This window comes from Alternaria atra (genome assembly GCF_907166805.1).
Source record: "Alternaria atra isolate CS162 genome assembly, contig: 28, whole genome shotgun sequence".
NCBI lineage: Eukaryota > Fungi > Ascomycota > Dothideomycetes > Pleosporales > Pleosporaceae > Alternaria > Alternaria atra.
The window spans coordinates 1121639-1148341 of NW_025091326.1; the positions used below are offsets into that span (position 1 = coordinate 1121639).

Here is a 26703-nt window from a genome sequence, read left to right on the forward strand (position 1 = left end):
CGTCACGTATAAGTGGTTGACTCGCCTTTGACACACTCACCAGCCATCGCTTTTTGTCTTTTGTCTGCGTTTCAGCCTCTCGTGGCTCTTTGAATATACCGCCATTCACTGGTAGCATCAAGAAGGTCCGCAACCATCTACACACCTACACCACAATCGCAAAGCCAACAATACTGCGACTATGCGTTTTATCGCCGTACTACCGGTGCTATGCTGTACCGCTGCCCTAATTCTCTCGTTCCTCTGCCTGTTCGCTGGCCATAAGAAAGGCTTCATGGAAGACTACTCTCTCCTCACACTCAATACTTCCGCCGTTGGGCAAACGCTCATCTCCTCGGCATCGTCAGACTCCGACTCTACACTTTCGTCGATCATAAACCTCATCCCCGATTCCATAACTGACAGCGTCACAAACGAAATCAACGAGCAGATTGACGAGCTCCGCGAGCGCATAGGCGTCGAAGACTGGTACTCGGCACACATGCTCAACTACTGCCAAGGACAATATGAGCCTGGAGAGGTGGCAAATGCAACGCTGAGTCAGGACGATATTAGCAAGAATGTCACCGAGTGCGCAAAGAGCAGGGCTACCTACAAGTTTGACCCTACAGCCATCATCCAAGACGCGCTCAACAGGACGGGTGTGGACATTACCCTGCAAGACCTCCAATGGCCAGACGACATTCAGAGTGGAATAGACACACTCAACGCACTCATGGCAGCTATGTTCGTTCTTTACGTCATTGCGATTTGCCTCATCTTCATCACTCTCGTCACTAGCATTCTTGGAATCTTCATTGGAAATGGAAGACTCACTCCGTGTATCAACTTCCTTCTTGCCACACTTGCATTCCTGGCCATCGGCCTGGCAAGTGCGCTTGTCACGGCTGTAATGGTCAAAGCCACCGACATCATCAACGACAAAGGCGGCGACATCGGTCTTCAAGCCAACTGGGGTGGCAAGTTCCTTGCTCTGACCTGGGCTGCTACTGCGCTCATGCTCATCGCTCTCCTTGGCTGGATCGCGAGCTTCTGCATTGGTGGCAAAGAACGTGAATCACGCCGTGCTCGCAAGCCCTACAAGGTGTAGAGGAGAAGAAGTTGGAAGTTGAAGATTGCATAATGGGCTCCTGAACCGATCAAATTGGTCATGTTGGGATAGAGGGATATTTGGAGTACAGCGGTGTCTTTTTCACGACCTCACGAACGAGTTCACGTCTTTCCTTGAAGTTTGTCATATACCCCCAGATACTAGAATGTGTTTCATAAGGATTTAACGACGAAGAAGATTGTATACCCTAGTTTAAATCAACAATATACTCAATGAAGGACATTGGATTTTCATACTTCTGCATTTCATCTCATCTCATCTCATTTCATCTCATCTCATCTCATCTCACTTCAAACCCCTTCCCAATTGAGTAATTTTTGGAAAAACTGTGGATTACGGTTTCACTCCTACTCACCCACCTTTGTTTTACGCCGAGTAGAAATGACTACTTTCCTGATTAGCCAATTAGTCAAAAGGCGTGGATAGCAGTGGCACCTGGAAAGCGCCCGCTACTGCGCCATCTTCTTTTGTCGCCGTATGAGTTATGTAAGAAACACTTGTATCCGCCGTCGGTTAGCTATGACAAGGAGTTGCAGTGAAGTGCACAGCGACGTCCAGAACATGTGCTCTCCGCTGTCTATCGTCAACTGCAGGATCGTCACCATCAACATCCAGACACACCTCCATCTACCCACCATGAAATTTCCAGCATGTACTCGACATCCAACCATGCCAGCTCAAGTACACATCGTCATCCTCACATTCACACCCCCATCGTCGCAGTATATAGGCATGTCACTTGTTGTAACCCTTTCTGTTCTTCTCCCATAAACTCATCTACCATAATCTAACTTCTTAATAGGTACTAAATTAATACTACTTCTTTCTCGCTCTTAGGAAAAACTATCGCAAACGACGACCACGCATCATGTCATGGTACTCCATCCAACCACATCGCGGCCATAGTGTCCGCGGTACACTGGGAAGTCCAGACAGTTACCGATATGATAGAGCTGCGTAAGCCACACACACACACACACACGCTCACACTCTCCCTCCTTTATTCGCCATTTTGGGTCTAACCCTTTCTTACTATTGTTCCTAATTGTACGGTTGAAGATACCACTACGGACCCGCATTCGACTACAACGGCTACCACGATAGTCGGGGCGTACGAGAATACACGTATACGCATGCTGGTTCGGGAAGGCAGGTCAAGAGGTACAACGCCGAGCCCGATGACGATGACTATTACCATGGCAGTCGTGGTGGCAGTGGAGGCGGAAGGAGGGGGTGGAGAGATAGGTTTAGGTGTTGGTAGTGCGCCAGCTGATATGCAAAGCGCTTGAATAGGAGGGAAAGGAGAGAACCGTAGTAGTAGTTGTTGTCGTTGTATGAAAGTTTTCGTTTGTATTAAACGGGTATCTAGATTCGTTACCTTCATCAAGTGTGCCTGGTTTCCGACCATCACCACATATGTTTCTCGCTCGTTTGGACACAAAGTCAGGCATCCTATCGTGCACCATCGCACTAGGTCACTTGGAACCTGAGGCCATGGAGACATCATGTTCGCCTTTGCGATGGGTCGCTGACATTGAGCAGCATCCAAGTTGGCAACGTATCCAAAGGTTAAAGATTGAGCAAAACGTATGCTAGTGTTCTTACTGCTCATCGCTGACGGATGATTTCTAGTACAGTCCGGTATCAGTGGAGGCCGAAATCGAGTTGAAGAGGAATAAAGCTTGCGCACCTGTGAGAAACTCCTCGCTGCGCATATCAGTTAGCATGGTTCCAAAGACACTTTAAAATCCCTCATTCGTAATTCACTTACAAGCTCAGCGTAATATACCCATCGCGGTCCTCGTCGTACTTCTTGAACACATCTGTCATCCTCTTCAAACTAATGCACGCTTGCACGAATAGGTCGAAGCTCAGTGCATTGCGTCCATCACGGTCGTACGTGCGGTACAGAAGGGTGACGAATTGCTGGGAAAGGCGGTACCCGAAGGCGACGAGGGCTTCGTTGAACTCAGCGTAGGATATGCTACCGCTGTGATCCTGATCGAAGCGGTCGAAGAGGCTGCGCCAGGCAGAGAGGAATCCCCATAGCCCGCTGGAAGACGTGTGTTAGCTTGAATTCTGGTAGGGGAAGAGCAAGAGCAAGTACCAAAATTCGTCAAAGTTGACAGAGCCAGATCTGTTGGTGTCGAACATTCGAATCATCATACGGACGGTGTGTGGGTCGAAAGGTGTCCAGTCACCGTTGACCAGCGCAGTCCGCAGCTCAGCTTCTGTGAGTTCACCACTCTCTGTCGCATGCGTTAGCATTGCATATCTCTAGATTCCTCGCTATTACATACTGTCTTTGTCGACCGCGCCGAACAATCTCCAGAGTGCTTCACGGTCATTCGCATCCCTTGGCGGCGCAGGTGTAGGCGGCGGCCTCGACTGCTGTGCCAACTGCGGCCTTCCATGATATCCCTGTGGCGGTGGTCCATGGCCATAGTTGGCCGGTGGAGGCGATCCGACTGCCATTCTGCTGTCCTGTCTCGAGTCGTACCGGCTGTCGTATCGCGGGTCGCTGTATGCGCCTGGTGGGGGTCTGCTGTCGTATCCACCACCTCCTGCGCCGCGTCCACCACCACTGCCGCCGTAGCGCTCATCTGGACGAGTATCGTATCTTTGGCCACTGGGAACGGGCGGGGGAGGTTTGTTGTAGTCCGGGCGCGCTGAGCTTGTGCGCGGAGGGCGTGAGGCTGCGGGTGCGTTTTGCGACATCATCGCAGCAGCCTGGTCTACGTCAGTCTTGCTTGCGCGTCAAGCATCCAAGAAGCATACCTGATCAGGCTCGGCATGCATAGGCAGCCTGTCCGGGTTGAATCCTTTGTTGTACGCCATGATGGGATCAAATTGTCGTGTGTTTGTGAGGTGGAAAGCAAGACGTCGCAAGGTCTCGGGGCTGATATATGAATGTGACACCAAGCTTCAGCTTCTCGGCGGGCAAAGACAATTGTCAGGCGCGCAAGTGGCTCGGGAACACAGGGAGATGCTATGCTAGTAGCTTATAGTACAAAGACTTCACAATCAGCCGAGTAAGATGCGGCTCCAGCGATCAAAGCCCAACTTCGCCCTTCACAGCCCGGTTGCGGCTGACACCAACGGCGAAGCCCTTGGTTAAGGCGTATGCGCAGCGGGGCAGCTGGCTTGGCTCTATGACGCAGTAGTGCTCGTGCTGTCAACATGGTAGGGAATGTCTACCACGATACGAATACGGGCAAATCAGTATATAGCACACGCAAAATTCGGTCGTAGCATTCTTACCCAATGTTCCGATTTCCGAACCTTCGGCCAGTTGCTGTGGGGTTTGCAGGTCATTTACTCACTGCAGTGCCGAGTCACGTACAGCTTGCGCAGTAGGATACCTTTGTTTGTTTATGTGGACTGAGCCAAGCTCTTCATTGGTATTATTTACAGAAAAGTACATATCCTGACTCTGATCATTCGTTATGCCATAACCGGTATGCCCAAGAAGGTCCAGGTGCAACCGTCAAATTGTGAAAAGAGACAAAATAGTAGATGACAACAACGACTATCATCGTGGGTATCCAACGCCTCTGCACCCGAATCTACAAAGCCTTGAAACAAAATAGCAAAAGTATAGTATGCATCGAGCATCGCTAGTTGGTCCTCGGGAAGTAAAGACCGGAATAGAAGCAGAAAGTATGAGGTACAAATACAGCATAGCCGCGGAAATAAGCCATGCAAGAAAGACTGTCGCTTCAAACGACTTTTCAAACTCCGCTACGCTGCTCAGGTCTTGACCCGCTTTTGGTTGCCGTCATCCGAACCCTGGTCGGACGTCTTGCGCTTACGCTCTGCTGAATCATCGCGGGCGAAACTGGGTCCATTCGGGGCTACGGGAGTCTGGAAAGTCAAAGGGCTCGGCAGCATGTTGGAGTCGCGACCAAAACCCCACTCGGGGTAAAAGCTGGAGGGCGAGGGAAGGAGGCCATTCTCAACAAAGCGACTGGGAAGTGCAGAGATTGGGGTTTCCATGTCATTGCGGCTACCGTACGAATTGCTATTCGATGGGGGCGGAGGACGAGCGAAGGGGTTGGGCGGGCCAGTTGCACCTGCACTAAGCAGCGAGTTCGCACTGGGTGACGGAGGAGGCAGGACTACGCCAGACGAGTGCGATGCATCGGTGCTTCGTCCGGGAGTCGCGCCAGTTGTGCCAGAGTCCTTTGGAGACGAGTCGGCCGTGGCGCTTCCAGCATCTGAGTGTTCACTCGGGATCTGCACCCTCAATCTCGGCTTGCTTTCACCTCCCATGCGCAGACTGTTTGTTCGTGACGGAGGGGGGATGGTGGGCATTGAGGACGTAGACTGCGTTCGCTGCGGTGGTTGCTGAACAGGTAGCTGTGGAGGCTGTGCTTGAGGTTTTGGCTCCCCATTTGGCTGCAATCGTGACATGGCGGCCACATCAATAGACTGCGCGCGGTTCTCCTGCTTGATGTATGGGGCTTCACTGCGAGACAGGTTTGAATTGCTACTGCTACCCCAATGCGCTGCGAGCATGGACTGGCTGTCGTCGATTGGCGTGAAGATGCTATGCCTAGCAGATGCGTGTAGTGGCTTCGGCTGGGGAAGAGGGGGGCTCTGGAAATCGTTCTGTTGCGGTGGAGATGGAACGGTAATCGTGGGCTGTTGTGGGAGGTCTTGTTGCGGTTGAGACACTTGCGGGAGTGGAGGCGGTGGGGACAATTGCTGCTGCTGCTGCTGCTGCTGCTGCTGCTGCTGCTGCTGCTGCTGTTGTTGTTGTTGTACCTGTTGCTGTGCCTGTTGTTGCGCTTGTGCCTGTGCCTGTGCCTGCTGTTCTTGTTGATGCTGGTGTTGCTGTTGCTGTTGCTGTTGCTGCTGTTGCTGCTGCTGCTGAAGATGGTGTTGCTGTTGTTGTTGCTGCTGGAAAGTAGGCGGCATTGACTGTCGGCGTTGCTGCTCTTGTTGCATATACTGGACTTGGGGATGCGTAGGCATGGGATGTGTGAACTGGTACTGGGTGGCGGGCGGTGTAGGCTGAGGCTTAGGGGCCATCTGCTGGGCAGCTTGGGGGTTGTAAAAGGGCGGGTTCGGCATGTAGGCATAGCTGTTGGGCGGCGGAGGAGCTTGCGAAGGGTATGGCTGGGGCGGCGCGAGGTTCGAACTCGGTCTGCGGATGTGGCCTACTCTCGAGTTGGGTCGCGACAGGTGGTGGGGAGGCTGCGGAGAGGGACCTCGCTGTTGGAAGGGAACGCCGTTGCCGATAGGCGGAGACATTGATGGCGCTCCTTGTCTCATGTGCTGGAACTGCGGATGCTGCATGTGATGGGGCATCATGGGGTGCTCGGGCGGCGTGTGAGAGTCTCGGGGGAGGGCGCCCTCTTCATCCTCATCGTCGTCGTCTTCGCCATCTTTCTTGCCCATAAAGTCCTCTGGACCCTTGTGCTCGTGTGCGCCGCCATACTGCGTGATCTGTCAGTGTCATGTACTTTAGCACAACTCTCTATCCAGGGTAGCAGGGGATGCATACGTATTGGTACCGGCCAATGGTCTCGTTGATGTCGCCGGAAGAGAATTCATAGAGCTTCTTGTTGTGGCCAAAGATGATGACTGCAACGTCTACTGAGCAGAGCACAGAGAGCTCATGCGCCTTCTTGAAGAGACCGCCTTTGCGCTTGAGGAAAGTTCTATGGCGCGTTAATGGCTGATCGCAATGTCGCTGGGGCTGCTGACTTACACGGAGCGGTTCCGGTCGTCCTTGATGGCCTTGATCTCGATCTTTCTGCGACCCATGGTGAATGACGATACTAGACGTCAAAGCGCATGGAGCGACGGTGATGCCTCGAGGAACAGGAAGAAGATGGTATTAGCTTGCGCGGCAGAGGCGTGATCACGAAGACGTGGAGCGTTTCAGCGCGGCCAGCAGTAGGGAGCGGGCGGCGAAAGTCGGCGCGGTTGATGAACAATTCTTTTTCGCGACTCCAGGGCTATATGGCTGTGATGCGCGACACAAAGGTCGGTTGCTGCACTCACAGTTTCTCTGAGGCTCTGAACGTGATGTGCAGAGGAAACGATGATGGAGTGGGTGGGCGCCCCTATATTTAGAAATCTGGCGTCTGCAGAGCCCAGGCCATCCGATCGCTAATATGCCCGGTTACAGGTTATTTGCTGGGTTTGGAACGTGGTGCCACGTCCGCTGTCCCCTTGCAATTGGGTGTGCAATCTGTCTGTCAATCATCGGAGACTTGTCTAACTCGACTTGGGCTGTTTACTCCACTGACAACGCCCAGCTGAGTTATTTTAAGGACATATCAGACCTGGGGTCCAGGAGGCCTCACACAGGCAGAGCAGACCCTTGATGCGGTACAGTATGAGAATGAGACCGCCAGCCATTTTACCGGCATCACGCTACCTTGAATCTCTTCACGGCAGTCCCTGTTGACTGCAGAAAGTACTCTCAGATTAGCAAACCCATCTTACCGGCTCTGCAGCGATCAGACGGGGGTCGCTATTCTTGCGTGCCATATCTATCGGGAACACATGTCGGCGCTTGCAGAGATGATGACCAAAGTAATGACCCTGAGGTCAACTGAAGGCGGAAGGCTGGGAGACGTTAGGCAAAGTGGGATAGGCGCAGGGCGGAGGCATTCGGTGCTCCCTGTGCGGCATTGCACTTAGCGAGCCATGTTTTGCTAGCGACACATGGCGGAGCATTCGGTCAATCATCTCTCTCAAACCTTAGCTTCTTTTACTATGAAGGCAGTCCCTGTGTGAAGCTGCGGCCTGCCACCGAGTCCCTCGCTATCCGCAATGACAGTCATTCATCAGAGACAGCCGTCGAGGGCGCCCCGCTTCCCCACCGGATGCGGCACGGCATCCAAGTCAACTCGATCTTCACAGTACCCATCTGTCTGTATGCAGTCATGTCGGCGGCAGACGATCGGACAACGTCCAAACAGGTTGTTTCCAGTATCTACTTCCATGTCCCAAGGTTGAAGTTGGAATAAAACTCGCAGCACACGGTTCCTAGCGCGACTGCCTCCCATGTCCGAAACGCGATATTTTTAGAAAGCCATGCCGCAAACCCACGCCCACAGCGGGCATGGCGCACCTGCTACTGCACCTGATTGACTGACTGATACAGCTTACCTCGACACATACACGACCAGACATCCAGACGTTACACGTTGCTAAGCTGCTGTTCGTCTATCATTTCCATTTGCATGGTTGTCTCTTCCCGTTGACATAATCTCACCCGCCTAGCCGCCGACTCCATATGTTCTCCACACTTCACATTAGCTTGTGATTCCGCATGCGTACACTTCACGACCAACATGCTACTAGTGTGTGTGATTGTAGATTTCACCTGCTGAAGCGAATGTGCCGCACCGAGCCAGCGGTTGTATCCCTCCTCCACCAACCTCCAATATTCTAATTGAAGCATCAGATACCCGCATCACTCAGCAACGCGTCACTCGATGAAAGAAACGTGACATTGACCGGAAAATAAGCGGCCCGCCGCATCTAACTCTTTATCAGATGCAGGTACACTCTCGGTTGTTATTCTTAGTCTCACACGCACACCACCCGGCAACCATCTCTTTGCTCCTTACCAATACCTCGTATCTACTCTCCCGGAGACCTGGTCGATGCAGGTACACAGATCTCGTGTTATTTTAGGCCGCACGCTGGCCCTCATGCTTCTCAACTCTCCAACCGCCATGGCCTGTGGCCCCAATCCGAAACCTGTGCCTCGCTGAAGAACGCGTGGTAGATGCAGGTACCCTGCCCGGACGTTATTCTTGGGCAGTACCCCAGGATGAAGTAAGTCTATACGGACTCCATGATGACAGAGACGACCCATCTGGATCTTCACTATCGATCACTGCACGTCGTCGGCGCCTACGAAAGATCGTCAAGGCACACTTCTCAGGAGAGCGGCGATGGACCAGATGTCCAGAATAGAACTGGACGCGTTAGGTGTTCCGAGTTTATTCAAACGTCTTCTCATAACGCGTATCCTCAGCGGTGCATTATCTGGTTGAGTGGCTGTTACTCCACCATGCCATTGCGCTTCGCTACGTGGTAGGAGAGAACATGTAGCCAGAAGTTTGGGGAAAAAGATTTAGAGCATGTGCCGAATATGTGGTAGCCCACCGCCACATGAAGTTGCACGTGAAGCCTTTATTAGTCTCGAATCAATCTGGTACAGCTGGCGCAGAGACATGGAAAATCAGTTTTGGCTTTAGTCACCGACTCGGACTCATCGACGTGTTTCCAATCATTTCTACAACTTTGGGGGATGACAGTACGGTTTGGAAAATTCAATTTCTTCAGAAGGTGCTGGATAAGCCTACTGGTACACCATCCTGTTCGACACATATTTCGAATGCTAACAAGATGACATGTTCAAAGCGACAGTGACGAGCCATGTCCCAAACAGCACCGCAAGCTAGAGCACATGGAGGCAACTACACACGCAAAACGTCTTTATTAAACATTCGAAAGTTCGCACCTGTTTCTCTAACATATAACACACTACGTCGTCTCCGTCGCAGTATATATTATTGGTCATCGAACATGCGTGACCACGTAACTGTGCATATCCGCAAAGATGTGTACCTAGACAACAATGTACATTCCTCCCGAGGTATCTCAACAAAACGAAAAAACAAATCGAAAGCAGATACAGATTGAACGAAAAGCAAGCCGATGTCAGGCATAAGTGTATGGCGCTGACGGGTATTAAGTGTAGAAAGCACAAGTTATGCCGATTGTCGTGGAAGGGAAAAACCAGAAAGTCGAAATCGGAGAGGGTATCGAGCTCTTTGTACGCTTGGAAAACAGACGGGGTATTTGATGCTAAAAAGAATCTGACCAGTGTTAGCAAAATACTGAGCAATAAGGCAATGCGAGCCTTACCAAGGCACATTCTACCACTGTCTTCCGCTAGGTCCAGCTGCAGCCGGCTGGCCATCAACGTTGCCAGTAAGTTCGGCAACACGCGCCTTGATGCGGGCCACGCGGCTTTCAATAGTCTCCTCGCCACTCGTCTCGCCTTCATCAGTACGCTGACTCTGGCTCTGACTTCGGCTCCGTCGAACCTGTTCCTCACTAAGCCTCGCTGCGCGTTCGGCAGCATTCTTCCTAATTTGCGCCCATCGATCCTGAGACGGCGATTGTTGCTTTGTGAACTCGACAGATTCCTCGGAGATATCATCCGCATACTCTGGGGCACGCTGGGTTGGGGTTCCAGGGTTCGTCTGTTGCAGCTGTCGACGAGGCACAGTCGGGGCAGCAGCGGCATCGTCCTCGCTCTCATCGTCGGCAGGGGCGAAAGCAGGCATGTCTTCCATAGGGCCTTGGTCGAATCGTGAGAAGGCCTGATCGATCTCTTGTTGCGTTGCTGGACCGCCAGCAACAGGACCGCCAGCTTGACTAGGCTCGGCGAAACCGGATGAAGCAGCGGGACTAGGCTCATACTTTGGTGACGGTGCCTGCACAGGCTCAGGTTGATCATCAGTGTAGGTCGGCGATGGCTCACGTACGTTGGATTGGTGGTCATCAAGTCGGGAGGTACTGCGGAGGGCATCGGATGCTTGGAAGTACGAATCGTCTGCAGGTGCTGTTGCAGCTACCGCTGAAGGCGTCTCCGTTTTCTTCCTTCCAAATAGCTTCCTGAAACCGCCACCTTCCTTCTTCTTCAGCTTGTTCGGTGAGACCTTCTTCCCAGGTGCGGCACCATGATCCTCACTGACGCGGGTTTGGGGCTGAGGAGCCATAACTGGCTTGCGTTCTGGTACTGCCTTTCTCAACGCAGGATGCTGGTTCGGAGTCGTACCTGACTGGACAGACTTCTCATCCGGGATGGGCAGCGGCGTTGCGAAGGGCGTCTCCTCTATTAGCGTGGGCTGTTCTTGTGTAACTGGAACAGGGAACGACTGCTGCTGAGGAAGCGGGGTCTGAGTGGGTGAGTCATTTGGCCACGGTACTGGAGTCACAGAAGCTTCCGTCGGCTTGGTGTCAATGCGAGCTGGTGAGCGTGACTCGCCTCTCTCGGACTTTGGTAGCGCAGGAAGATCTCGGTTTGACACCTCGGGAGGCAGCGGCGACGAGCGACCATTGGCAGATGTTATGAGATTGCTCTTTGAGCCTCTGCCGGCCCTGACATCTCCCAAGTACTGGGCGCGGAGTGCGTCCTTGTCGAGTGCTGCTTCGCCAAACTTCTTATCCCACTGCATGGCCGGACCGGCCTCGTTCACCAGATGCGGTTGTAATGTAAGCACGCTGTTTGTTTTGACTGATGTGGTATCGTCGTTACGTCCTCGGCGTTGCGCGAATTCCTTTGCGTCCTTCTCGTCCCGCTCGTTCTTGGCTAGTTTTGCGGCCGCAGCCTGAATTCTCGCATGCTGGTCTGGACCAATACTGGTCTTGCTCATCGGCGTGTTGGTAGTTGTCCGGTTGTATGGTTCTTTCGGGGTTGGCTTCTTGCCTGTCGATTTCCGGCGGCCAAGTCGCCCACGCTTTGTGAAGCTAAACTTGGACTTCTTCTCTGCGATGTAAGCGCCTTCCTCAGGCCCAGGAGATGCGCCCTTGACCTGCTCTTCCATGACCAGCCACTTTGCACCTTGGATGCGAGTCTCAATCAATGTACATCTTCCGAAAGCGGCTTTGCGGTCGGTAGTCTCTTCGGAAGCCAAACTGATCATCCATACCCACCAGAAGGTCTCGTCGAGTTCGAACTTGGTTATGCTTGCCAGCTCGCCGGGCTCAAGGTCATCTTCGTTGAGACCGTTTCGTACATGCGACTGAGAGCTGTGTACACGGTTCTCTCCTAGAGGTGGGAGTTTCTGGTTTGGCATCAACAGGGTAGTTGGGGGAGATTGGTTGTTCTCGTCAGCGAAGCCCGAGGACAGAAAGTCCGCCCACGAAGGAGTGGTAGGGCGACCCAAGTCGGTGTTGTTGGAGTGAGGCCCTGACCGAAGACTGGAGAATTCCCGTGGGCTACCACCCATTGAGGTACCGTTTGTACTGCTGGAACTGTCCATAATCCCCGAAAATCCAAAGTCTTCGAAGCGAGACCATGACGGGTCTGGTGTTGTTGGGTCTGTCGACACTGTCGACTGGTTGGCAGTTGCAATGCATTTGAGTACTCTCTGGCACTCATCAGTCAGAGCCTTCACGGTGTCTTCGTATGCGGAGAACTGCTGCAGCGCTCTGTCGTCGTCTCGGTATTCAAAGTTCTTTGCGCGACGCAGTAACGCGAATGGTGTGGGTGAAACGGAATCCACAATCATGACCACCTTGGTTGTGCGCGTTTGCATGAGTGTCGGGGTTTGCGGGGGATATTCGGTCTGGGACAGTAACGCTTGGAGGGATCGGGGCAGAGCTGAGATACCACCAACTACGTTCATGTCTGGAGACAGCGATCGCAGGTAGGCGAAGAAGAGATGACTGGCAGCATCTGCGGCCCTAGGATTTAGTCAATATGTGTTTCACATCCAATGGAAGGGCATGCTTACTTCTCCCATGTACGATAGCCGCCATCGAAGCCCTTGCCGTCTTCGACAAACTCAAATGCCCACCATCCCGCTAAACGAGAGAGCTTCCTGCCACCCATACCGTTGCTCTTGCCTCTTGCCGCGACAGAGGATAACAGATCGAAGAAGTCAAATATAATGCGCTTGCGAGCTTCGGAGTCGACGCTAATTGGTATGAAGGTATCGAATGCGTGGCGCGCGAAGTTTGAATCTGTACACAACATCAGCTGTTGTCGGGACTGGTCTTTGCAGTCGCCTTACCAGACTCGCCGATTCGGAAGAGCTCATACGCGTCCCAGGTGACAACGCCGCCGGGTAATCTGCTCCAGCACCATTTTATGATACTGCAGAGCGTCTGTCTACGTCAGCGCATTGCTTGGTGTGGGGTTCTAGGTAGATGGGCCTACCAATGGCTCAGTGAGACGCAGTTCCTGTGCCAATCCCTCGCCTGAGTATTGCCGTGTGCCCTCGTAGTCGGCTTTGAAGAAGTTGCGTATGAAGTTGCGCGAGGCACTCGTGTCGGAGGTGGGGCGGAACGGGAGAAGCATGAAGGGCATGTCTAGGGCTATTGGGAGTTAGCAATGAGTGTACCAGTACCGACTGACGACTCCCACGTACCCCTCGTTTTCATTTCTTGTGTGCAGACGTGGATGAGCTCTTGGATCTCGTCTGGAGCGACGTCTTTGCGCGTCCATGACTCCTCCCAGCGAGGTTTTGGCGGTGCGACGGGCTCGGGGGCAGTCTTGGCGCCCTTTTGCTTGTCCTTGGAGTGGAAGACATTCTTGAAGAAAGGCATGTTGAAGGTATGGCGGGGTGCCTAGCGGGCGTCCCGTGTGTAATCGCTACCACGTATACGGAGTGACGCAGTTGCGCTCTGAGGTGGATGCGCGACGCGGTTGTAGCGCGACGCAGGGACTGGTGCTATTCAATTGCTTTTGCTGCGAATGTACTTGTGATGTTAGTAGTTGTAACAAGTCACTGCAAAGAAGTTCCAGCGCTCCGGCGGCCGAGAGGGCGAATTGCTGCTGGCGGGAAAGGAGAAAGACGAGGCAGTTGCCCTCAGGCAGGGCTCCTTAGGGTTCAAGCGAAATAAGTTCCAATCGACGTCGGTCAATCGCCCATCCCTGTCCGCCGCCAAGCCCTCCCTTTGCAGCTAGTCGTGGCTCTTGTCTGTGGCACCTGCAGGACAAAGTGCCTCTGTTTCGTATCTTTGCTTTAGTCGCCAACACATTGGGGCCTGGTACTCGAAAATCTACGCGGGCAACGGCTGCTTCTCGTGTGCCATTGGTGGGGCTGAAGTGATGTGTTGTCCCTGTTCGCGTCATCCACCGCGCATTGGACCATGTCATCGTTGACACCGCCTCATATCGCGACAAGTCGCCCTGCCCGCGCTGCTTCATCACCAGCAGCCCTATCCCAGCGACAAACACCGCAAAGCAACACCATACAACGCCGTGTGGGACAGACCCTGCGTAATGCGCCCGCTGCTGATCCGACTAGCTCCCGAACTCCAGGGCCGCTGTCTCGTACGCATGAACCTGACTCCACTGTAAATCTAATGCCATGTCTGCGGCTGGGAAGAAGCACTGCACCAGCTGAACTCATCCTCGAGATGTGGGTATGCCGTGTCCTATCTAGTGGCCGCTGGTGGTCCAAGGAATCAGTTATCCCATGGCTTCCACTGCCCTGTTTGTTGCTCACTCAATTCTCGCCTGCAACCCTTTTTGTCACACGTCAATATCTCAGTGTAACGCGAGAATATTATACAATTTGTGTTGATGCAGCGGCAGTCTCGTACGCGCCACCTTGTTCTTATGCTCACGTCAATAGTCCTCGTCTTATCGCGTAACTGCTTTTTGTTCGCAGAGAGACGCGTGAGAGACGTGCGTAATTTCCTGCAAACCCCCACTGGTAGTACTTCGGCGTATCTTTGAAACAAAAGAACAAATTCAGTTCCCCCTCACTCCCGTCCTCCTTTTGGCCAGGCGCCATAGTCGGAACACTAGCCATGGTAGAAGCTTAACATATGAGCGCGCTGGAGTTGTATGGTTTCCTGAAATCCATCGTCCTGCTGCCGTCTTTCTGTCAAGGGCACATGTTCGGCAGTATTTTCAGCCAAAGCGCATTGGAAATTCAGATCGACAATTGTTACACCGCGAGAGACACCGTCTCGACTCTTCCTCATGCAGATGAACGCTCACATGGTGTCTGAGTTTATGCATATGCCAAGCGTACAAGCACGTGTTTTCGTGATCTGCGCTAGTGAAAAGCTCTAGATTCGTTCTGTCCTAGCTCCACAGCTACCGAATGCCGTCTCCCGTTGACACCTGGGCATGTTGTCAGCTGTACCCTAGCGCGCGTTCAAAAGCAACTCTCAGTGACATCAATCAATGCGATCACTACTATATTTAGTCATTTCCCAAGAGAGTTTCGCACAGTTCCGGGTAGTCTTTTGTCACTAGTCCCGCCTCCAGTTGCGGGGTGTAAACAACTTCCCATCATGCCAGCCCCAACGCCATGCCCAATACCCGAAGTCGACCGCGCACTGTCGTCATATATAAACACTCGAGAAGACACACTAAGGATCCGACGAACGCTTTCCAAGTATCTTACGTCAAGCCTGAGGCCTGTTAACGCAGCAACTCAGAACCAGCATCTGAATCATGAGTGTCCGCAGAACCTTTCCGCCGCCAATACCAACCCTCCAGGCCTGAAGGATGCTCGTCTAGAATATCTACAAGCTCTGCGGGCTAGGTCCCAAGCGCAAGCAAGACACCGGGAACTTCAGGCTTCATTAGAAGATCTACGCAACCGTTACGTAGACGAGAACCCGACACAGCCAGAATCAGAATACGATGACGAGGCTACACGAGGCTACGTCGCTTTGGTACGGCAGCGCCGTCGCTATGCAGAACTTCAAGTCGTCCAAGAGTCACTAGATAAGCTCCTCACCGCAAAGCCTTCGACTGCTGCAGCTGATCCGAGAGCTTCCATCAAAAGTGCCATCGGCGAGCAACCGGATTTACCTGCCGAGAGGCTAGAGCAGCTATCACAAGCCGAAGACGACCAGACATGGGTCTTCAAGCTAAATCAGGAAGTCCTCGAAGCGCGAACAGCTATGGAGCGCGCCCAGGCCGCGAGGAAGAAAGCCCAGGATGAGCTCCAGGGTGAGCCAAGCTTACAGGTGCAAGTTCATGCGCTCGAGCGAGCAAGAGACGAGCTTGTTGACTGGGTGCAAGGAGAGCTGGCCAAGATGGAAGAAGATAGCGTCTTCCTCGAGGACGCTTCGCCCGTCAAGCGCCCAGTGAACGTCGCAGTACCTGTCGACCTTGCGTCAGCAGAAACGCAAATCCGAGAGTCGTACAACAAGTACATCGAAGCTCGTGCAAGCCTGCTCGAAGCTCACGCAAGCCTCCAGCAACCACTGGATGTTCGGGCTAACGATCGAAATGGCGGTCAAACCACTCCCTCTGAAGAGAGCAAAACTACGACAACGAAGCCTACTCGACCGGTTACTAAGCTCCTACCTTACCTTCCACATCTCCTTCAGATAGCCAACAATGAGCGATCTTTGCTCCAGCAGTCTGTACACCTCCAAAACCAGATTGCATCCGCAGACCAAGATATCGAAGAAGCGCTTCTCCGACTCTCTGGTGAAAGCCATCTCTTGCCCGCTGGCTCCAAGGACGTAGCGGCATGGGGAAAGACGGCCAGAGAAGCAGAGGCGGCTACCGAGGCATTCGTGAAAGAGCGCCTACAAGCTAGCCGGCAGGAAGTGGGAAGCGTGAGCACGATTGTCGAACTTTGCTCGTTGCAGAGTCAGGTTTTGGAATCAGCGTAGAACCCGCAAGTGGAAACAGCATCAACTGAAGAGGCCCGAATCGACAGTCAAGCTGTTATACTCGTTGATCACAAGCGAAACGTACGTAGCTTATCATGAAGAGTTCAAAGACACCACATATCAGCGGACACCATAGTATTGGCTCGTACCAGACCACCCTCGACCCATCTGATGTGGCATTGGTCTTTTTCGAAGGGAAAACATGCGCTTGACTGACTTTTGATCCAAAGCAAAGCCGACAACATCACCCAATTGTAGTAGGCTTTTGGAAATGTTACTAGCTTCCGTTTAGATTTCGATAGGAAAAACGAAAATGAATGTGAGGAGAGAACGAGCAAGATGCCGATGATCCATAGACGTGCAAACACCACTCGCTCTGCAAATAGGCAAGTGTACTGTTTCTCATCTGAAGATTCCCAAAGCACAGTCTCATGGCATATCGTTTTGGGCTTTTAGTTCGAGAACAGGCGCACGCTTGAATCTTGATTTATCGAGATATAGGTGCAAGTAGAGGAATGATTGGATCCATACACTAGCTCTTTTCGGGGGGTAATTCAGCTCCAGAACAAGAGAAGACCCATGAAAATGTCACGTCTTCTTTTCGAGGGGTTTATTTTTTTTTGGACATGGAGAATGATGTAGGAAACCGAGAAAGCTAAGACATGGGAGTTTATATATGTGCCGTACAGGCCTGTGCACGCGTCGTTCCTCAAAGTGTCATAGCAGACAGTCACCAAGATCTAAGCTCGCTTGACCTGTTTTGTTTCTTCCTGGAAAGTTGGCATTAAAAGAGAAATTCAAGGTCGTGTCATAGGTAGCTATCTTCCAGTAATCGTTGAAAGCCAATCGCAGGTCACTGCCTAGTTGCACGGCAGCCACAAAACTCCTAAGCGCAAAGTTTGTACATACCTCCATCGTCACTCCATACTCACCACCAACAACCTACACATCCTTCCAACTACGACTGGTCGTCTTTTCTCTCGCGTCTAATCTCCTACCTCTACCCATATCTCGATATTCCCTCGCAAGCCCAGCCCTGTCGCTTCCTTGGTCAATCATTCTCACAGTTCTCCTCTCTCCCACGAATGTAGTAGGCTGCCCATTTTCATCGATACCCTTCCAACTTCTAACTTCAGTGATCTCGCCCGAGTGCGCGCTTTCTGAATCGTTGTGATCTTCTTCTTGCCTTCGGCGACTGGGCGGTGCGGTTACAGACCGGGTACGTTCGAGGGCTCGTGTGCGGGAGATGTGACGATACAGTGGCTGTGGTGGCCGTTCGGGTGACGGAGGAGAGGGCGGTGGACAGGGTGTGCGGCCAGCGCCTAGTGGGGACGTATGCCGGACACGAATCTCCTCAAAACGTCTCGAAGGCGGAGGCGAGGGCGAAAGACGGCGCTGTCGGTCGATGCGGATCTCTTCTTCGTACTCCTTTCGTGGAGATGGCGATGAGTGGCGGATACGGATCCTCTCGAAGTCTTGAGTTAGTGGCTCAGGCAGAGGTTTGTCTACAACTCGATGCCGAGAGTACCCTCGGTAGTGCGTGTAGTCGTCGCCGCTTGCCGTTCGCTCATCTGCGTACCTTGGCCTACCTCTAGGCTCAGGTACCAGCTCTTCCTGTCTCCGTCCACCACCGAAGTGGACCCGTGGCCCTCCCACTTCGACATGCATGCTCCGTTGGCTTTCGCGTATTGTTTCCTTCCGCCGGTAAGGGGTCTCGGGATCGGTGCCTATAGGTCCCGGGATGCTTCGACTAGGCGACTCTAGACGGGGACGCGGCACAGAGTCAGCATTACTCGAAGTTTCATCTGATGCTCTGACGAAACCACGCTGCTCTGGAATAATCGGCCGGTACGGCCTTGGATGCGAGATGAGGCGAGCCCCCGCTTCCTCACTTTGCCTCTCAGCACGGAAGCTGACACGGGCGGGAGATCTAGTCTGCCCCCTAGGTCGACGTTCTTGCGACTCACTCCGATAGACGGTTCTTGTAGATCTGGTCCGAGGAGGCGGGGATGGACTGAGCTCAACGATCCTGGAACTCGCGTGGCGCGGTGGACTCCTTTCAGCCTTCCTGTAGGAATGAGTACGGACAATATCTGGTGGAGGCCATACCTCATCAGATGCTGAGGTATGGCTGAGTAGCGGCGCAGGCGGTGCAGAGTACACTTCATCCGACCGCGTTTTTCTTGTGCGAACAATGTCAGGCGGGGGCCAGGATTCTCCAGCATACCAGGAAGAACGACGAGGACTCAATGAAGAAGTCTGGATCTTCTGCTCGGTTCTAGACCCCTCCTGTGGTTGCTGGAGTACCCGTAGGCCCAGGCGTGCTTGACTAGACTCCCGTCTGATTACACGTGGGCGACTAGGAGAGTATCGTGTAACGTGTATCTCCTCTCTACTCTGTCTCCGACCACTACGATCGTCACGGTCGATGTCGATATGTATACACTCTCCAGGCCAATCGCATGGTACATCAGCCGTACACTTTCGGATACGTGTATATCTGCTGCTCGAGTGATGTGAGCTCTTAAGCTTCTTTTTGCATCGTCGGCAAAGTGAAGGGACCATAGGCTTGCCAGGAAGGACAGGGTTATTGCGATGAAAGCCTGTGGAGCGCATTTGACCACAGTGACTACAGGTGTGACAGAGCATAACTGGCACAGCCATTTCCTCAACCTGCGGTGATGGTGCTGCGGTTGTCTGTGACTTCCTGTGTTGTTGGTAGTGGTATTGTTCGCTAGTCTGCCGTGATCTTGACTCCATAGTTCCCTGCTGAGTGACTCGTGATGATGGCACCATGGCGCTTGTAAGAGGACCCGTTCGCCGGTGATTCATCTCAGACCCCGGATTGTTATACTGCCAGTCGGTGCTGTATCCTGGCGGAGGCGGTGGTTGAGTGTTATAGTTTCTTGGTGCCTGGGCATATCCTTGTGGTACAGCTGTTGGCACCTGCTGCTGAGCCTGTTGCTGAGCCTGTAGATCTAGGAGCGGCGGTGGGCACTGTGGAAACCCGCTTTGACCGTATGTGCCTTGACCGTATCCAGCCTGGGGGTAGCCTCCTTGGTACCCTGGAAACGAAGCGACCGAAGAGGAAGCTGCCGGTGGAGGTGTTGGCGCTGCGGGGGGGACCCCGAGTCCTTGGAATTGCTACAAATTGTGTAAGCTAGGCCTATCAATTGGCGCGTTAAGAGTGAGAGTCGACGAGATAGTCCAACCTCAAGTACTTCTGCATGTCATTATTAGCCAACCTTTAGCCTTAGGCGACAACGGCGCACTCACACGTTGAAAAGATATGAGTTGCCTGGCTGGGCGAAGGAACCCGGGTACTGAGAGATTGGCTGAGCTTGACTTTGGCCTTGTCCGCTACTGCCACTGCCGCTGCCCGCATTGCGGCCCATGTACGACTCAAAAGCCCTTCTCTGCTCTTCGTTCGCCATTGTGTGGTTGTGGTAGGTGCGGACGTGCGACTCGATGTGTGGAGGAAGACCGACGAGCGTCCCTGATCGTGAGAGCCACGTGGGCGACTAGGAAGGTGCAAGAAGGTGTCAAGAGGAAATCGCGACAAGAAGAAAGGTATGATAAACAAAAGACGGACAAACGACGACGTGAGAAAACATGTCACCGTAAGCAGTGAATAAGAAGTCGAAGTGAAAGAGGATATGGTCAAGCAAGATTGTGTGACCGCTATACACACCTATCACCCCCAATCATGGTACTAGAGCCATGTCGCTGGCCGCGACATCTATGCGTTCTCACCGCACTTCACCTCATAGATACCTACAATGGGAGCTAATATTCTTTTATTTCTTCCCAGACGCCCGCCTGCGAACAATGCCAATGTGGCCTTATTTTGTACAAATGCTACAAATCACTAGCAAGATCATCATATGTCCATGACATCTACTCCACTCTCAAGACCCTAGGTCCCTTCCTCTTGGTGGACCTCTTCTTCTTGTGGCCCTTGTCGAACGACACGGCGCTTTGGTGGTCGCGGCCAAAATTGTCAAGATCCTTGACCTTGTAGATCCTGATGATCCAGTTCTCGCTAGTAAAGGCCTCCTCAATGGTGCTGAGCTCGGGGCCCTGTGCGGGGAGACGAGCGTTACGAACACGGTCTTGGGCCTGTCCAGCCGGGAACAGTGCGTTGTAGTTGTAGTACGACATCTTGTACCTGGTAACATTGTTAGCATCTGCTAGGACTGGCAGGGACTAAATCACTTACATCAAGCTGTTCTTCATGGTCTCGGTGGCCTCCCCGTCAACACGATACTCGCCTCGTGCGGTGAAGAAGTTGCGCTCCTTGACCTCATCAGGCCAGATACCCTCTGCAATCCTGACCATCCAGAGGAACTTGTTAATATCATCTCCAGAGTAGCCTAGAAGACCACCAAAGACCACCAAAACGTAGTCGACCTCGTGCTGACGCATGATGGGGTAGCTGACCTCTTCCCTGGAGCTCATAGCCTTACCAACAGTGGCAATGTGCGTGTTGTTCCAGGTGTTGTTGTCGACGAGGGTAGGGCGGTCGGCCATACCACCAATCTGGTAACCGTAGTCCCACCAAGACATGATCTTAGCGTTCTGGGGGGTGTTCTGCCTGAGCCAGTAGTATGCCTCACGGTAGTCGTCGATGATGTGCTGGCTGCCGTCAGGAAGTCTGGAGGCGAGCACGACCGAGGGCGAAGAGTAGGCGTTGGAAGTGACCCATGTGCAGTGAAGTACGAAGAGCATGAGGTAGATGGCCGAGGCTCCGGCAACGGTAAGCTTGGAGGCGTACGAGTAGATTCCAACGAGCGGGTTACGCGTAGATCGGAGGCCTTCGGGAATCACTGCCGCGGCGGCAACTGACACGGCATCAGTGCTGCCGTTCTCGGTAACAGGCTTGGGGGACTTGACGTCCAGGTAGGTATCGAGGATCTTTGAGAAAGCAATTGCCGATGCAACGCAGACAATGGGAGTCAGAGTAAGCATGAGACGAACCATGACACCAGCGAAGTAACTAGCAAGTACAGCGTAGATGACGATGAAGACCTGCTCGTCGGTCAAAGTCTGGAAGCACAGGTAGACACCAGCGGGGAAGAGCCAGATCATGAAGTTGAGATCGAAGAAGAAGGCAGGCCATGCGGTAGGCTGATGTTCGGAGACGGAGGCAATGATGGGAATGTGGATCTTGGCATATCCGGTGTCCCAGAGCGAGTAGAAACGGCCAGTCCAGGGCGCGATGACTCCGGAGACGGTCAGAAGCACCAGTCCTCCAACTCCGATGACGAAGACACCTAGGACAAGAGCGCGGAGCAGCGTCTGGAACTGCTTGCCAGGAAGCTGTGCGCGAACCCAGTCGACAAAGGCAACCAGCTGGAGGAGGCCAAAGACACCGAGCGCGGACATGTGCTCGCTACTGCGGATAGGCAAGAAACCGACGAAAGGAATCTGCATACTCGCAAGCGTACCAAGCGCATACCACGAAGTGTAGCTGACATACAATCTCGGACTGTACCGTCCCATGCAGATTAGGACGAAAACGTGCAGAGGCAGCAAGTTGGTGATGAAGACGTATCCACCCCACGCTGACACCATGTATCCGTAGAATAGCGCACTCATTGCACCCCAGAACATGGATCCGTTCTTGACTGCCTTGATCCACAGATAGAAGGTGAAGACTAGCAGGAAGATGGCGATGGCCTCGTTATCGTAACTACCTGCGACAGATCGCGAGATGTAACCGGGTGTGATGCCCATGAAGGCTGCAGCGAGCAGACCGGCGGAGGGCGAAGGGACCATCTCGGAGGTCAGGAGATAGGTCGCGAGCGCGGTCAGACCTGAGAAGGCGGGGGCAAGGAGGACACAGATGTTTCGAATGTCGACGGGGAGAGCGAGGGCGCGGAGGAGGTGGTAGATGACACCGCTGGTGACCATCAATCCGGGGTAGAGCGTACCACCAGTGACTCGTCCAAGAGGATGCCATGTTCCTGTATCCCATGTCAGTCAATTGTGTCTCCAAGGTACTGAGGGGGTATGCGGCGGAGGTGCGTACGGTCATCGAACCAGTCCCAAAAGCTATAGAAGCCATTCTGTACCAGGTATTTCGTCGCTCGGAAGTTGAACCACGGATCGACTGTGACACATAGTCAGTCAATTGCTCTATTATTCCCCAATTGTGGTACTGACACTCGTGGATGATGCTCTCAAAGCGGATTACGGAGAACAGACGGCTGCTTACAGCAGCGGCAGCGATGAGGACTAGGATAATCACTCGAAGCAAGCCTCGAGTATTGCGGCCAGTCGCCTGCTTGAGAAGCTGCCCGTCATCTACGGCGGCAGCCATGTTTGCAGGAGAAGATAAAAGAAGGTGAGGTTGTTGGTCGCAAGGCCGCGTCACGGAACTTCTCGAGAGCTATGGTTCATGAGCACACGTTTCCAACTCCACGCCTCGGCATTTGGTTTCGCCGACATGCTTTCACCCATCCCTGCAACGTCATTACCATCACAGTTGAGCATTGTCACATCTGGCTGCCCCTCTACTCATTCACTGCACTCGTGCGAATATAAAGCTTTAAGAACTTCTGCCTTGAACTTCTGATGTCGCAACATGAACGTAGCGGAACATTTAAAAGATATACAAATCTTGGTCACCCAAGCGCCATGAGATCCTCTGTGCCTCACGGGAAGAAATCCATCATAAAAGCCTCTTCCTCTTGGAATCCACAGTTGTCGCACAACTCATGCGGGCAAGTAATACACGCAACATCTACGGCACCACACGGATTCTTACACGAGCACTGCGATCGTTAGTCGAGCCATACTCTGCTACAGGGGTGACCAACTTACACAGTAGCGGTTCAATATGAACGTAGTCTGCTTGCGTTTTGGGGGGCGCGGAGCAAATGCGTCGTCTTCAGCCGATCGCTTCCTTTTTCCTGGCTGCCCAAAGTCTGCCGGTGGCGGAGGCGGACATGCTGCATGGTTTGGCATCGACATACCAGGCATGTTGTGTGGAGGTGGCGGTTGTGGCTGCAGAACATCATCATCCTCTCCAGTAGCATCTACGTCTCCGGCCTTCTCCCTCTCGTCCTCATCATCGAAAAATTCATGTTTCCTCTTCTCTTCCAGCAAGTCTTTCTTCGGCCGGTTCTCCTCAGCGCAGATCCACTCATCGATACTTCTCTTGTCCCTCTCAAAGTGACGCGCGATATGATCGAATCGCTCGTCCCACGCTGCATTGCGCCGTTCTTCGAGCTGCTTTACGGCTTTACACAAGCCACACCAGAACGAACCTTGGCAGTTCTTGCCGATCCTGCTGTCCTCTACACGTGCCTGGACTACCTCATGCGGGAGCTTATGCTGTATCTCCAAGTGGCTTCTAAATGCTCCTTCTCGATGAAGGTGTACACCGCAAATCTCGCCTGTCTGTAGTGCTTGACCGCAGCGGAAGGCTTCCTGCTGGAAGTGTTGGCTGTTCTCGTGACGCTTCCAGTCTGACTTTGCACCAAACCGCTTGTGGCACTTGGGATATGTGCAGCCATAAGGCCGGTAATGTCGCTTCATGTGTTTGCGCAGATCGCATACACGAGCGACAGCGAATTTGCAATTCGGCTGTGGACATTTCTTGTCATTATGAGAAGAGTTTTTAGTGGAGCGACGCTGCCCTGTATGAGAGGATCCTGGACCTTTGTTGAAGAGTTCCGTTACCATATCCATCAACACAGCATTCTTCTCCGGCCGTGATTGTTCTGCAGACTTGTCTTCGCGTTTGACCTGGTCTTTCGCTTTTTGTATCATTTCCAACATGAGGCTTTCGAGATCCTCAGGGCCCGGTGAGTGTGACTCCCGCTCAGACTTCCTTTTAAGCTCTTTTTGTTGCTCAGCCTTGGTCTGCGGGGCGTTAGACAGAGCAGAGTCGAGGAAAGACTGCTGGGCCTTGATGCTACTCCTTCCAGATGTACCAGAAGCCGTCTTGGTAGTAAGTAGAGGAGCCTGTATTTGTTGCGCTGACAGTCCAGGTGCATGATGTCGAGGGCGAGTCATCTTCGGCAACTTCTCAATACGAGTACGATTAGGTGCGAAGGTAGGTCCACCCCTAGACAGCCGAGACAGTGAGCTTACATTTCCTACAGAATTGGACTCCTGTCCAGCCGAGAATGAATGCCTGACACCCTGTGGCGTTTGGAATTCCAACAAGGGTAACATATCCACAGTCGGGCTCGTCGAGAAATGGGTTTCCATCCCAGCTACTGCAAGGTTGATGTCCATTGATGTACCGCTAGTTTCCTCTTCCATGGGCGATTCGGCGTTCTTGGGGTGACATATTGATCTGTCAATGTCAGCTTAGCTCGTTTTTCAAACGTGAAGCGGACGGATGTACCTTTGTATCACATCTTGTACGTCTGCGTCTTTGTGCATCCTCTCTACATGCTGCTTGAAGTTGTCTAGACGCGGCCACGTCTTTTCTCTATTTTTGCAGTTTTCTATCGCACATCTGTAAGATTTCTTGTCAATACCCTTCCGATGAAGGCTCCTCTGATGTCTTTCGAGATCGTTTGTTGTTGTAAATCCCTCTGTTCGCTTGCAGCCTGGTTCTTCGCACTTGAAGGGTTTTTCATGTTTGCGCATATGTTTCCTGCCACCATGAATCAGCACTTGGTCATCTTGTGATGATGCCGCATACGAACTTGAACTCTGAGTTACACTTGAGTACCTCTTGGCACTGTGGGCATGTATGTTCTTTTCTTGACTTTCCACTACGACTGCTGACGAATGACCGTTGATCTGAAGGCATCCGGGACATCGTGGGAGCTTCGCTAGCGACGGATTCGACGCGCATGTTGTTGATATTAGACATGAAGTTTGCTGGTAGTTCTTGGTTGACATGGGCGGGTTCATTGCTCATGACAGATTGGGTGTTACGTGAGAAGTAACCCTCGTCAGACAGCAAAGCCTGGCTATCAACATCTGATCTCGGACCACCTGTAAACCGAAAATCCATATTCGGTTGACGTAACGGACCGTGAGAACCACCAGCCTGAGGGTTTCTCAGGTTGAATGGACTCCATGCTGGTTCAGGCGCCCGGCTCGGACTTGCGTCGTAGTAAGGGGGAACATAATGTGGATCAAGCAAAGATGGGTCCCTGGGCATATCGAATCCAATGCCACTATCTACAGGAGAGAGGTTCTGTGGATAGTTCATGCGATTGAGACCTCTTAGGTGCGGTATATTTCCTGCAGTATTTACGGACGCTGGTGAGCTGGGCCTCCGGCTGCGTCCATCCTGTGCACTCCGTGGTCGTCGAGAGGATTGCCATGGCTCCGCCGGCACAGTTTCGATATGCAAGTAAGGTATTTGACTATTGCACTGATATCTACTCTCAGAAAGGTTGATGTAGGGTCGTCGATAGCCCCCGTTTGGGTTGTGGTGTGACATGTTCGCTGTCACGGATCAGCATCTTTCGGGGCTGCCCAAGGCATCAACATGTCGTCCACACTCTCATCGACCGCCTTTCAAATTCGAAAAGAAGGCATCGTTGTAGTACAGAACCCCATTAGCATCGACAAAAAAAGCTGCAAGGAACCATCTAAAAGGCAATAGCAATACATACCTCTGAATTCAACTTTCAGCCTCGTGCAGTATGGTAGCCTTACGCCTGTCGCAGTTGGCAAACCGTCTCAGAAAAAAAGGCGCGCAGGTATTCATTAGTAGATGCCAGCTGCAGCACACCGCCCCAATCCGCTAAGAATGACAGGCCAGATAGGTGCGTGTAACAGGTATGTGTGTGAGGTCCTCCGTTTCGTGTCCCTGCGCACGGGCATTCGTTGCCTGCCGGTGTGAGGATGAGGGATGGCTCCACCACCAAGACGTCGTCACTTCATCGCTTGCGCATGCACTGAACGGGATGCATCCGGGAACTTCGATTCGAGATGAGCGGAATAGAGGTCAGTTGTATGTCGTCACGGTTGCTTTCGACACGCTGTGGTTATCGCAGCTCTATGCGTGTGATCGCGATGGTGAGGGTTACTGCGCATGTGGGCGGCCTCCCAGGCCTCCTCTCACCGGGGCGGTACTAAGAAGGCAACCGTTGCCCTTTTTGCCCTCTTTATGTTTCTGGAAGCTCACTCGTGCTGTGCATGCACCTAGCGAGCCGTTCATCGAATTGCAGGTAAAGGACCTCATGTTGCGGGTGGCTGTGTTGAGAAGGTCCTCCATGCGTCGGGGATGTAGGCAGCCAATCACCGCTCAACAC

At 52.8% G+C, this 26703-nt stretch overlaps 7 protein-coding genes across 7 annotated transcripts; 2 read left to right on the forward strand and 5 right to left on the reverse strand.

Annotated features, from left to right (window-relative positions):
- Window positions 1–181: 181 nt before the first annotated feature.
- On the forward strand, window positions 182–1090 carry ALTATR162_LOCUS7423 (uncharacterized protein; the record flags this gene model as incomplete). Its single annotated transcript, XM_043315051.1, has 1 exon — window positions 182–1090. One exon carries the CDS (start codon window positions 182–184, stop codon window positions 1088–1090), a length of 909 nt encoding a protein of 302 aa, XP_043170986.1.
- Window positions 1091–2739: 1649 nt separating this feature from the next.
- Window positions 2740–3949, reverse strand: ALTATR162_LOCUS7424 (uncharacterized protein; the record flags this gene model as incomplete). The annotated part of the gene is made up of 5 exons (XM_043315052.1): window positions 2740–2818; window positions 2883–3164; window positions 3219–3360; window positions 3412–3841; window positions 3890–3949. The coding sequence occupies 5 exons, from the start codon at window positions 3947–3949 to the stop codon at window positions 2740–2742; spliced, it is 993 nt and encodes a 330-aa protein (XP_043170987.1).
- Window positions 3950–4861: 912 nt separating this feature from the next.
- ALTATR162_LOCUS7425 (uncharacterized protein) lies at window positions 4862–6883 on the reverse strand (the record flags this gene model as incomplete). The annotated part of the gene is made up of 3 exons (XM_043315053.1): window positions 4862–6562; window positions 6621–6777; window positions 6828–6883. The coding sequence occupies 3 exons, from the start codon at window positions 6881–6883 to the stop codon at window positions 4862–4864; spliced, it is 1914 nt and encodes a 637-aa protein (XP_043170988.1).
- A 3069-nt stretch (window positions 6884–9952) lies between these two features.
- ALTATR162_LOCUS7426 (uncharacterized protein) lies at window positions 9953–13426 on the reverse strand (the record flags this gene model as incomplete). Its single annotated transcript, XM_043315054.1, has 7 exons — window positions 9953–9963; window positions 10013–10039; window positions 10095–12562; window positions 12613–12841; window positions 12892–12985; window positions 13038–13195; window positions 13249–13426. 7 exons carry the CDS (start codon window positions 13424–13426, stop codon window positions 9953–9955), a joined length of 3165 nt encoding a protein of 1054 aa, XP_043170989.1.
- Window positions 13427–15130: 1704 nt separating this feature from the next.
- On the forward strand, window positions 15131–16471 carry ALTATR162_LOCUS7427 (uncharacterized protein; the record flags this gene model as incomplete). Its single annotated transcript, XM_043315055.1, has 1 exon — window positions 15131–16471. One exon carries the CDS (start codon window positions 15131–15133, stop codon window positions 16469–16471), a length of 1341 nt encoding a protein of 446 aa, XP_043170990.1.
- A 3897-nt stretch (window positions 16472–20368) lies between these two features.
- On the reverse strand, window positions 20369–22793 carry ALTATR162_LOCUS7428 (uncharacterized protein; the record flags this gene model as incomplete). The annotated part of the gene is made up of 4 exons (XM_043315056.1): window positions 20369–20639; window positions 20691–22437; window positions 22503–22583; window positions 22637–22793. 4 exons carry the CDS (start codon window positions 22791–22793, stop codon window positions 20369–20371), a joined length of 2256 nt encoding a protein of 751 aa, XP_043170991.1.
- A 334-nt stretch (window positions 22794–23127) lies between these two features.
- ALTATR162_LOCUS7429 (uncharacterized protein) lies at window positions 23128–24868 on the reverse strand (the record flags this gene model as incomplete). The annotated part of the gene is made up of 3 exons (XM_043315057.1): window positions 23128–23247; window positions 23297–24779; window positions 24831–24868. The coding sequence occupies 3 exons, from the start codon at window positions 24866–24868 to the stop codon at window positions 23128–23130; spliced, it is 1641 nt and encodes a 546-aa protein (XP_043170992.1).
- Between the last annotated feature and the right edge of the window lie 1835 nt (window positions 24869–26703).